General features: G+C 34.0%; 1 protein-coding gene across 1 annotated transcript; it reads right to left on the reverse strand.

Moving 5' to 3' along the window:
* Positions 1-2,386: 2,386 nt before the first annotated feature.
* LOC138125383 (UDP-glycosyltransferase UGT5-like) lies at positions 2,387-4,373 on the reverse strand. Its single transcript, XM_069040654.1, has 5 exons — positions 4,227-4,373; positions 3,894-4,174; positions 3,038-3,844; positions 2,767-2,986; positions 2,387-2,715 (listed from the first exon to the last, which is right to left on the reverse strand). The coding sequence occupies exons 2-5, from the start codon at positions 4,129-4,131 to the stop codon at positions 2,433-2,435; spliced, it is 1,548 nt and encodes a 515-aa protein (XP_068896755.1). The 5' UTR covers positions 4,132-4,174; positions 4,227-4,373; the 3' UTR covers positions 2,387-2,432.
* Between the last annotated feature and the right edge of the window lie 6,847 nt (positions 4,374-11,220).

The following is an 11,220-nucleotide window of genomic DNA, read 5'->3' on the forward strand; positions in this document are numbered from 1 at the left end:
TCGCCAAACCACAACTGATTTTCAGTGTTATTATTAATTTTTTGCCATTTTTTAGGGCAACATTGGTAGAATATTTTTAGAAAATTTTCGAAAAACCACTCAAATTTTTCTTTGGCTGTATACAGACTATTCACCCTATCGAGGTTTTCGCAGAAATTTTTAATGTTATTGGTTGTCATTTGTCTTGTCCAAATTACACTATCCATTTTGATTTTTTCAATGTATTGCATGTCGAGAAAGATCGCATAGTGATCGGAAAGATGAGGATCTAAGACATCTACGTCCACTTTGTTGTAAATGCTGGTGATTATGTTGTCTATACATGATGAAAATGTCGAACATACTCGCGTATTGTCCTTGACATTGAGATGTAAAGCATAACTATTAAGTAAGTCTATGAAAGAATTCTTCTTTGCGTTGTCTTTGTTGATGTTAATATTGAAATCGCCCGTAATAATAACAGTTTTGTTTTTATTTTTAGCCCATAGTTCGCACACCGCGGTGAAGATTGTTATGAAGTCCTCGAAATTTCCAAGAGGGGATCTATATACGGTAACAATTATCCACGATGGAATTTCGATAGCACATAGTTCACAGTCCATGTCTTGTCTTGGTACAGATTTGATTCCCTTTTTTAAAAGGATTAATACGCCACCATGTTTTGTACGAGGTCTACAGTAACTAGAGGCAATAAAAAAATTGTCTATACGAGTATGTGTATACACCAGTTCATCTGGTTTTAGCGAATGTTCATTTACTGTAATAATATCAATATTATTGTTATCTCTAAGAAATAAAATTAATTCGTTACATTTGTTTTTCAAGCATTGAATATTTATGTGCGTTAACCTTGAACTTGGATGTTTTGTGGAGGCTTCTCTAAAAAAGATGTTTGTTTACTGAATATGTATCTACGGACTGCAACCCCTTTAGGCCAGAAAGATGGATCATTCAACGGTTCTTTAAATTTGAACGGAGTTCCGACTTTAAAACACGGAAAAGTGCTATTTGTTGTAGGTAGTTTTTCGCCACTGAACTTGGTGTTTGGTATCTCGTTTTGCTGATATTGGAGGACAATTTCTTCGGTGGTATTTGGCGATTGGAAATAAAAAGCCATACTTTTTTATCTGCTCTCTTAAAATCGTTGTTTTCGATGGATTTCTGACCTATCACGGTTTGTTTTCGGTAATGCTTTTTCTTGTTATGCAAGTGGTCTGTTTCACCAGTAATTTGCGGCTCCTTGTTACCGTTGAACGTATTTTTTTCGTTTGTTGTCATCAAGTTTTTTGGGTGTTATTGACTAGTTTCTTTTTGTTCTTTTGTCCCGAATCACCGCTATCTCTCTCTTGGATTTCTTTTGTTGGTTTTTTAACTGCCTGCGAGTATGTTGTTTTGTTTAGACTCACTTGTTTATTTTGACTGGAATTTATCGATTCATCATCCGGAAACTGATTTTCTTCATCTTTTTTCTGGTTGTAATTTTTCAGTAATGACAAGAATTTTTAGCCAACTACTTGGACTAAAATGCTTTAAAGAAGTCCGTCGCAGCTCACATACATCGAATTGTTAATTGTTTTGTTACCACCGGTAGTGTTGAAAAGGGGAAATTGTCAGGTCGTCCCAAGGTGATGGAAGATGTGGTTGAAAATATACGAGATCATTTAGAAGCACATCCGAGAACATCCCTTAGTAGACTGTCTCTTCAAACTGCAGTACATGTCATAAAAGTGTTAGAGCATTTACATCCATACAAAGTAACAACTGTACAATAGCTCCTCCCTAATGATCCTGAAAGCCGAATAAATGATTGTAATTGGTTTCAGAATCACTGTTCACCTGACTTTTCTGTATTCGGCTACTTGAAAAATGAAGTATATGAATGACAAATTAATAATTTAAATGATTTAGAAGAGACTACCAACTGTTGTAACATCAATGAACCATGTTACAAAATATTTTTGAAAACAAGAAAGTGAGATGTTCACAGCAAAAAGGAGGACACTTTGGGACATTTCTTTAATTTTCATTGTTACTTTTTTAACTGAATCTGATGTTATTTTATTTACCTTCTTCTTAAGTGTTTAATAAATACGTAATCTGTTGAGAGTGTTGGGACCTATCAATAATGCATTTCATTAATTTGTTTTTATTTAATTTATTTGTAAGTATTAATTTTGTCAAGCTAGGCAATAGGCAACCAGTAAAACCAGTTTGTTCTGAGGTTGCACATCGTAGATCAGGCTAATATTATTCGTTTTCTGGTGAAAGAGTCGGCAAACTTTCAAAGCCTCCTTCCATTCCACAATCATTTATAGACACTCTGTACAAATGTATAATAATAAGTTTCAATTAGAAATATGTTATTACTGCAGGTTAAAATAAGAAGTTTTTTGTGGTTTCCAAATTATTTATTAATTTGTTTCAGCTTGATTTTAGTTCGATTTCAGTTTTTGCTTTTGTCTCTTGCAACAAATTGAACATGTTTTTTTAATAATATAATACAAGACAAACAAAACAAATAAGGTCCCCGCCGACATCGCTACAATGACGTCAAGAAGAAAATATTGATACCAGGACAAATCTAGAGCAGCAACCCTTAAATGCGGGGCTCCCCTGTGTCGTATCACATACTCGACCCAATAAATTGCCGTGTCGAGTGGACTAACAAGTCTGTCATGATAGAAATCAGATCTACTCTTAGCATTTTTCAGAAAACTGAAATAAATAAATTTTAATATAAAGTTGGTATTCTTTCGTGATTTTTACTTTGGATTGGTTAAAAGTTGATTAATTTTGTTAGATAAGGCTTCTTCGGTTATTTCTTGATAACCTATCGTAAGTCCTATTCCCATATTTACTATTTGTCGAGCATTTAATTTTTGATCTCCAGCTATTGGAATAGCTAAAGCTGGAACTCCGTGGTAAATAGTTTCTGTTGTACTTAAAAGACCGCCATGGGTGATAAAAAGTTTAAGATTTGGATGAGCTGAAATACATTTTTTATTCATTGAAACATTTGTTGTAATTTCATTATTACCTAATACATCTTGTTGTGGTAACCACTTTGCTATATGAACATTCGTAGGCTTCCCTGGAAGAGTGTCGTCTTCCCATTTCCACAAGACTGTCTCTTTCAACTTGGAAAAAGTGTTCAGAAGTATTTGTCTTTTTTCATTTGGAAGAAGTGCACTTTTTAAATTTGAACCCAAACTGAAATAAATAACACCTTCTTTGGCATTATCTAAAAGTTGTTGTAAATCCATAGGCAGTTTTTTCGGAGTTTTCACATGAAGTCCACCAACATCAATCATGCTTGGAACGTACGGAACAGGCTGATTTATGCTTGGGTGTGAATTGAGAAGCACAATTGAAGCATTATAGATAACGTCGTAAATACTAGGTCCATTTGGAAAATATTTTTTTATCAACTTATCATGTTCTGGATACATGTAAAAATGATTCAAACCTAACTGAGCAGCGTACGTGAAAATGTTAACTAATCTTTGGGAGAATGTCATTTTGCTGGAATATCCGAGTAAGGCTTCCGGTATGTAAGCGAGAGGTTGTGGATTTCCAATTAACTGATTCACCCAAGAATTTGCTCCCATTGTACTAAATAGAATTAAAGGAGCGTTAAAGCGTGTTGCAAGTGCTTTTTGTGCCTCGTTCATAAATTGTTCTACAATAACAACGTCAAATTTTTCATCAGAGTGAATCAATTTTTGCATATTTGTATGATTGAGAGTTTGTTCACACATTCCTACCATCATATTGGCAAATAATGGGAGGAGCGTCAAGAAGCTTTGCTTTTCCATTTCGAACATATTCATTTCTTTGATTCTACCTAAATCACTTTTATTTATTTAATTGAAGCAGAAATAAATTAAACTCACGATCATGATCTTCCAAAAATCCAGTGAGTACAATATCCCTGTACGAACCATTTTTTGGTGGATTCTTTTCAGTAAACGGACTAACCATTGTTACATCGTGGCCCTTTTCTGCTAATCCTTTTAATAACGAATTGCCAAGGATGTAATGACTAGGTGCTCCCATTGGGAAAATTCCCAAAATTCTTGCACTGTGTGTACCATTAAGTATAAACAAGAGCCCAACGAGTAAAACCAACATGTTCACTTTTTGTACTGGTAGTACTTACTGGATATTAGCACATCTATTAAATAACAGATTTATCATTTTTATCATAGTTAGAGATAATATTTAACCTTGTATGTATAAATAACAGTATAGAAAATGCACGTTGATAGGTACAGCAAATATTGTAATATTAGATTTTAATTCGTTGGCATCATCACACAATTTATTATTCCTTATTTACGTTTGGTACTGATACTAATTATAAGTATTAATTAGTATGTTACTCCACAATAATCGCTGTCGTGTTGTGTCGTGTAACTTCGGAAATGTTTAATTCGTTGCGTAATTTACATTTTAAAATACATACAGGGCCTTTCACAACTCGAGCCCTAGAGAAAAAGGGCACCTGTCGACGACAATAAGTTGTCAAAAAATAGAAACAAAGTTACTTTACTACTGCTTTCATAACTTAGTTACAAGACTTGTAATTCTACCAATCCCAGAAGAGCATCTCGAGATATGATGTTATTTCAACCAAATAAAGTCAGTTGCTAGGTTTCAAAAATAATACCATCAGCTACAAAAAATATTTGGGTTACTGTAATTTTGACACAATTAGATTTGACTTTTCATTCCCAACAAATTTAGGTTAACAATCTGAAATGTTAGACCTGTCATTACATTGCAAGTTCAGATGTCTACTGCAAAGCCTATGGGCGATTCTAGGAAATGCTCCACGGACCTGAGCTGAGCCACCAGTGTCGGATCTCACAATAAATCGGTTACAGAGGCTCTGATGCCCAAAACCCACCGATGATTTTTGGCTGGTATGACCAGGTCGGTCGCGCTCTCAAGTTTTGTCTTGGACGGGCCGCGGGCCTCGGACTCGTGAGGTAGTGGTTGATGCTTGATAGTCGCAACTAAATGGCATTCCAGGTCATTTCAATTATTATTACAACGTATTGTAGCAAAAAATAAAAAAAATGTGTTGCAAACGAAAAAATAATTGTCATTTCTTCCCGAAAAACGTTCTTCGAAGACTCTTGCTGCCTCCCTGGCGTTACGCTCACATTCCCCAAAAATTATTATCATTTCTAAATAATCAGCGGTTGAATACATTATTGTAACCAAATAAACAAAGGTTTTGGCTTTTTTTATTACAAATTTAATTTGACAGTGACATCTTTCAAAAACAACTCCAATCGTCCAAATATTTTAAAGATGTTAATTACGGCAAACACACCTTGGAGGTGTAGATCTCTGATTGGTTAACTTTAAGTTGTCTTTTCTCGAATATCTTTTAAGCTAGATTTTTTTTTTCTTCAAAATTACACATCCAAATGCGATCCCTTGTTTCCTCTTTTTCTCTAGGGCGCGAGTTGTGAAAAACCCTGTATACATTGCGTTTTTTATTTCGTTGAACATACAATGTAAAATAGCTATGTTCAGTTCTAAAATGGACAAGTCAATTCATTTGAAATAGGCATTGTAATTTTTTCAAAGAATTTATAATAAAAACTGCTTAAACTGTTAATTACTTTAATATTATAATTTAATTCTTTAATAAATAATGGCATAATATCTATAAACTGAATGCACAGTGTTGATTGCCTATGTTCGACTTTGAGAGTGGACACCCGGTATACAGGTGTTCCAATATTAAAAAAACACTAATGTTATGTTTTTTTTTAATTGAACCTACCCAGTTTGAATTAATTTTTGTATTCTATGCTAAATTAGGAATCAAATCTATAGAGGTCGTTTTTACTGATCTGCCATCGTTTTGGATGTAAGGCGTTTTTTTACCAGAATTTCGAATTGCAGGGGTCCGTTCGAAAATTCGTACCTTCCAAATCGTTGCACATAAGTTAATAGTATTTTACAGTAGAAGTCCGTTAGGATAGCCTTTACTGCCGAGCCAGAGATTTTGTGAGACGAGCTCGCAGAGCGAGTCGAATAATACTGGCGAGGCTGTAAAGGCCCTAACGGACGTGTATTGTACAATAGTTTTTGTAATATCTCTATGATTCGTTCACAATTATCTTTAAAATACATTTTTTTCGACGCCATCGAAAAAACCGAATGATTAATAAGTGTGCGGAGGACGTCGTCATGTCAACCGTTGTTCAACACAACTTTCCGTTGAAAATAAACGACTGAAAGCAATAAAAAACCGCGATCAAGATATTCCCGATGTCCGGATGGCAGTAGAGCAAGTGAGGTCATCGTTATTCCCTGCAAAATCGCGCTTGTATTGGTGTTAAAATTATGAAGCATAATCTTCGATCTCGTCTACATCTGCTAGTGACATACGGATTTCGATTAATTCAAGGTGTGTCCCATAACATTAAACATTAATTATTGTACCAATTGTAAAAAAGTTGAAAAATAAAATTTAGATCTACGTTGCTATAGTTATTTAGTCATTCATAACGGCCGCTCCCGCTCATAACGGACACCCTTAACGGACTCCGGCCGTTATGAGGTTGTTTACATGGTGACAAACAATCTGGAAAGCCACCTTTAACAACTAGGTATTACAAAAAATAATTGACGCTGTTTGATTCCTGAATGTTTACCGCATCTGTTGAGTGTTTACTGTTTACTCAACAACCTGCTCAGTCGCATATGCCTGCCTACTGCAAAAACTAATTTTTTTCAAATGGTACCCAGTATTTATTATTGCACTGGTCGAAAGCTTTTTTGTCAAGCTTTCCAACGGTATAGGATAGGGTTTATATATACAGTGTGCGGCAAAAGTATGGAATAAATTCCTTAAAAATTAAACACAATTTTTTTCAAAAAAATCTTTGGATAGGTCAATTTTAGTTTATAAAAATACATGTTTTAGTCCCAAAGAAAATTCCAAGCAGTCATTTGTTTTCGAGTTATGACGTCATCGATGGTTTTTTTAAATGGAAACCCCCTATTTTTTTCTTGATTCTGATAGCCCTTTTAATTGTTTAAATGACAGTGTAAAAATTTTGTTACATAAGGAAATTTTTGAGAAAAAAAAAATAAAGTTGGAAAAAATAAATTTTATAACGAACAAAAACAAGTCACAAAATCAAGTAGGTAAATCAAACAGTCAAATGTTGCTGTCAATTTCATTCGTATGTGTTATTTGTTTTACAGAAATAGATAAAACTAAAACAGGGGGAATTTCTTCATAAGCTTGATTATTGTCAACAAGCTGGAGGTTGACAATTCGAACATTGAATTCCATAATTTTAAGTACTTACTAACACAGTTTTTGACTCGTTTTTGTTCGTTATAAAATTTATTTTTTCCAACTTTATTATTTTATTTATAAAAAATTTCTTTATGTAAGGTAACAAAATTTTTATACTAGAATTTAGACAATTAAAAGAGCTATCAGAATCAAGACAAAAAATAAGGGGTTTCCATTTAAAAAAACTATCGATGACGTCATAACTCGAAAACAAATGACTGCTTGGAATTTTATTTTATATTTAAATATGTATTTTTATAAACTAAAATTGACCTGTCCAAAGATTTTTTTGGAAAAAAATTTGTTTAATTTTTAATGAATTTATTCCATACTTTTGCCGCTCCCTGTATAGTCGAATGTGAAAATCTGGGGTACTATCCTAAAATCACAAAATTGAAGCAACTTTTCCGCTAAAGACAAGCTTGTCAAAAACGCTTGGACAAGTGCAATAATAAATACGGGGTGCCATTTGAAAAAAATTAGTTTTTGACATTTTTAGTTTGTTATGTTTAAAAAATTGTAGTAGGCATATGAGATTGAGCAAGTTGTTGAGTAAACAGTCAATTATTTTAATTTATGTGGAACAATTTGGAAGGCACGAATTTTCGAACGGGCCCCTGCAATTGTAAATTCTGGTAAAAAAAGCGCCACAGATCAAAAAGGATGGCAGATAAGTATTATAAAAACGACCTCTATATTAGGCATTCACGATTTTTTTGGGACAGAACTGGCTATGATTTTTTCTTTTCGTGTTGGATTAACTGATTCAGAAGTGCAACAGATGCAACTTTTTTTTCTGTCAGTGTCTGTTCAACGTTTTCTTGCCACCCCATTGCCAGATGTAGGAAAAGTCAGAATTGCCAAAATAATTTTGTTACGACAAAAAAATTTCATTAAACGATGCTACTTCCAGTTTAAAAAGGACAGACCAGATTTAAGAGATCCAGCAACAATGTACACACGCAGCCACCCAAAAGTGCACGAGTTTTTTTTCTTTTGTAGTTTATGCTTTAAAACATAGGCTCACGGTAATGTCATTATTTTATAGACAGTTTCCTAAAAAAATTAAAAATTACCATGCTGAGACATCTCACACCAATTCAAGCTGCTAGAGCCATTGCTAAATTAGAAGAGAAGTGGTCTTTGGCTGCTGTAGCTGCCGAAGCAGCATCCGTTTTAGTTCTTCATTCAGTTGAAGAAAATCCCCAAATGTCACTTAAAAATAGAGCCTTACAAACGAGAATTGAGTTTATTATTATTTATTGTTTAATCGGGTTTGCAAACAATAAGCAGACAGTGGGGCGTATTCTGTAACTGCTCCGCTAAATTTTAAAGGCCGTTAAATTAAGTTGTCATAGCAATGACCAATAAGGAGTTGAAATTCACTTTTGATCCAATATAATGCAATAGTAGAATCACGCCATAGAATTGTATCAATTTTAATAGTTAAAGCTATACGAACCTTTGTTACTAAGGTACCTGAGCCAAATAAGGCCCACCTAATTTTTGTTTTCAAATATCGGTAAAAACAAGTAAGAACTTTGGATGCGGGTTGTAAATGAAAGTTTATTCTTTTCTTAACATAACAGCATAAAACATATAAATAAAAGAAATAAAACAAAGAAGTAAAATTATTTATTAAAATTTAACATAAAATAACATTTTTAATTTACAATGCGAAAATTTCCGATAATAATGCGGAATCTGGAAAAGTGCCCCGAATGCTTGCAGCGTTTCCACGTTGAATGGCAAGGGAAATCCTCTCAAAAAGGAATTTCTTAGATTTTGAATCCCCTGATTCCGCGATAAGTCGGTCTCCGATGACATTAATGAAATCTATTGTTTCTTTGCACCAAGGGCCTAAGGTTTCAAAGGCTAAACCTTTAAATATGTAGTTTGACGAAATAATTGAACGATATTTGTTATGTTTGCGTTTGCAAGCCATTTCAGCGGCAAAACCTGAGACTTCAGATGTTTTCAATACGTAACTGTCTGCAAGTGTATCTACGACAGTAACGTCCCAAACCAAAGGTTGACCTTTATTCCACGGTACTAAAGTCATCCCATCAGGGCGTTTTCCGTCATCACGAGATAGTCCGTTTGGTTCTAAAGTTGAATTAACATGAATAGAAGTCAAAGACCGGTTGATAATAGAATTAATTTCAGTGTGTCTTGAAAATCTACCACTGCTTTTGGAACAACTTAGACCGTGAATACCAATTTCATCAACTTTCGCATTGCATTTGCAAATATGAGGTGTACAAAGATTACAACCCAATCTTAAACCAATACAAACTTGGAAGGGAGTGTTATCTAAAAGAGTACCAATATTAGGAGAAGGTATTGCATGTAACCAAGATCCTGATTCTCTGCATTGCAAAGCCTTAAAACGAGCCAAGTCCCTAGATGAATTAAAGATTAAGTCATTGTCAATTATTCTTTTGATATTGATATTATCCCAATTCTTCTGAAATTGTGGAATTGTTGGTCTTTCGTTCTCATTTTCTACATCCCAGACTGCTAAAGCTTCATCATAATGGTGAATAATAAGCTCATTATCCTTTGAATTTAGTAATTGAGAAACAAGCTTTTTAACACCATGAACTGAAGATAGGAAAGCAGGGAGGCAAATATCGGAAATGCGGCGAATTCCCAGTCCACCAAATCTAATCGGTAAAGTGGACTGACACCATTGTAAATCAGTTAAACGTAAATTAAGTATTTTTTCTAAAGAAGACTTTAAAGAAGAATCAACAAAGAAGTTATTCCTTTTTCAAAAAAACATTGTTTGTGGGCCTTTTTGCGTACGATGTGCTTAATAAGTTGCTTGTAATTCAAGTCTCGGAATCGTCATTCCTTTCAAGGGCGAAACCTTTGATTTTGCACACAAGAGACGTACAACTACCTGTTCATCCTTGACAGATCTTATATAAATACAAGCTCCATAAGAAGTTAAACATGCATCCGAAAATTCATGAAGTTCTAATCTTGTTGGACTATTAATTAAAACATGTCTTGGTATAGAAAGTTCTTGTAAATATTTGAGTTCGCTGTGAAACTTCCTCCATTCAGTGAAGATATTACTAGGTGGAGATTCATCCCATGTTAGGTTCTCTAACCAAATTTTTTGTAACATTATCTTAGTATATATGGGCTCAATAATAATCCAAGCGGATCGTAAATTTGAGCTATACAAGACAATATTGACCTTTTAGTCCATCTGGTTGTTGATGGTGCCTTTGACACTTTGCACTTGATAAAATCCTCTTGTTGTGACCAAAGAACACCTAATGTTTTTGTATTTGCATCTGAGCCTAAATTAGTCATGCTTGAAGTTAGAAGATTTGGGTCTAATTCCTTTAATGTTGTTGGATCATTTGAGGCCCATTTTCTCAGAATTAATCCCCTTGTTTTCAATGCGTTTGTAAGATTCTTACATATTTGTTGTGCAGATTCTATATCATCAGCTCCTCCTAAATAATCATCTACATAAAAGCAATTTCTGATAATTTCAGCGATGTTTGGTTGTTCATTTTCTACTTGATTTGCAATTTCAAGCATACATCTAATGGCTAAATATGGTGCCGATGTAGTACCATACGTCACTATTTTTAATTCATAAATTTGTATTGGTTTAGACGGATCTGCTCTCCAAAGAATCCGTTGTAACAAATGTTGACTCGGATCTACCCATATCATTCGATACATCATTTGAACGTCACTTGATAATCCATATGCATATTGTCTGAAGCGAAGTAATATTAAAAAGATATCATTTTGAAGAGTAGGACCAACTCTTTGAATTGAAAGAATATTCCGAAGTCGTAGGTGCTGATGCGTCGAATACGATTCTTAGTTTGGTCGTCAAACGTCAAACTAGCTTCTTTTAA

The sequence above is a fragment of the Tenebrio molitor genome, chromosome 3 (genome assembly GCF_963966145.1).
Source record: "Tenebrio molitor chromosome 3, icTenMoli1.1, whole genome shotgun sequence".
NCBI classification, from domain to species: Eukaryota; Metazoa; Arthropoda; class Insecta; order Coleoptera; family Tenebrionidae; genus Tenebrio; species Tenebrio molitor.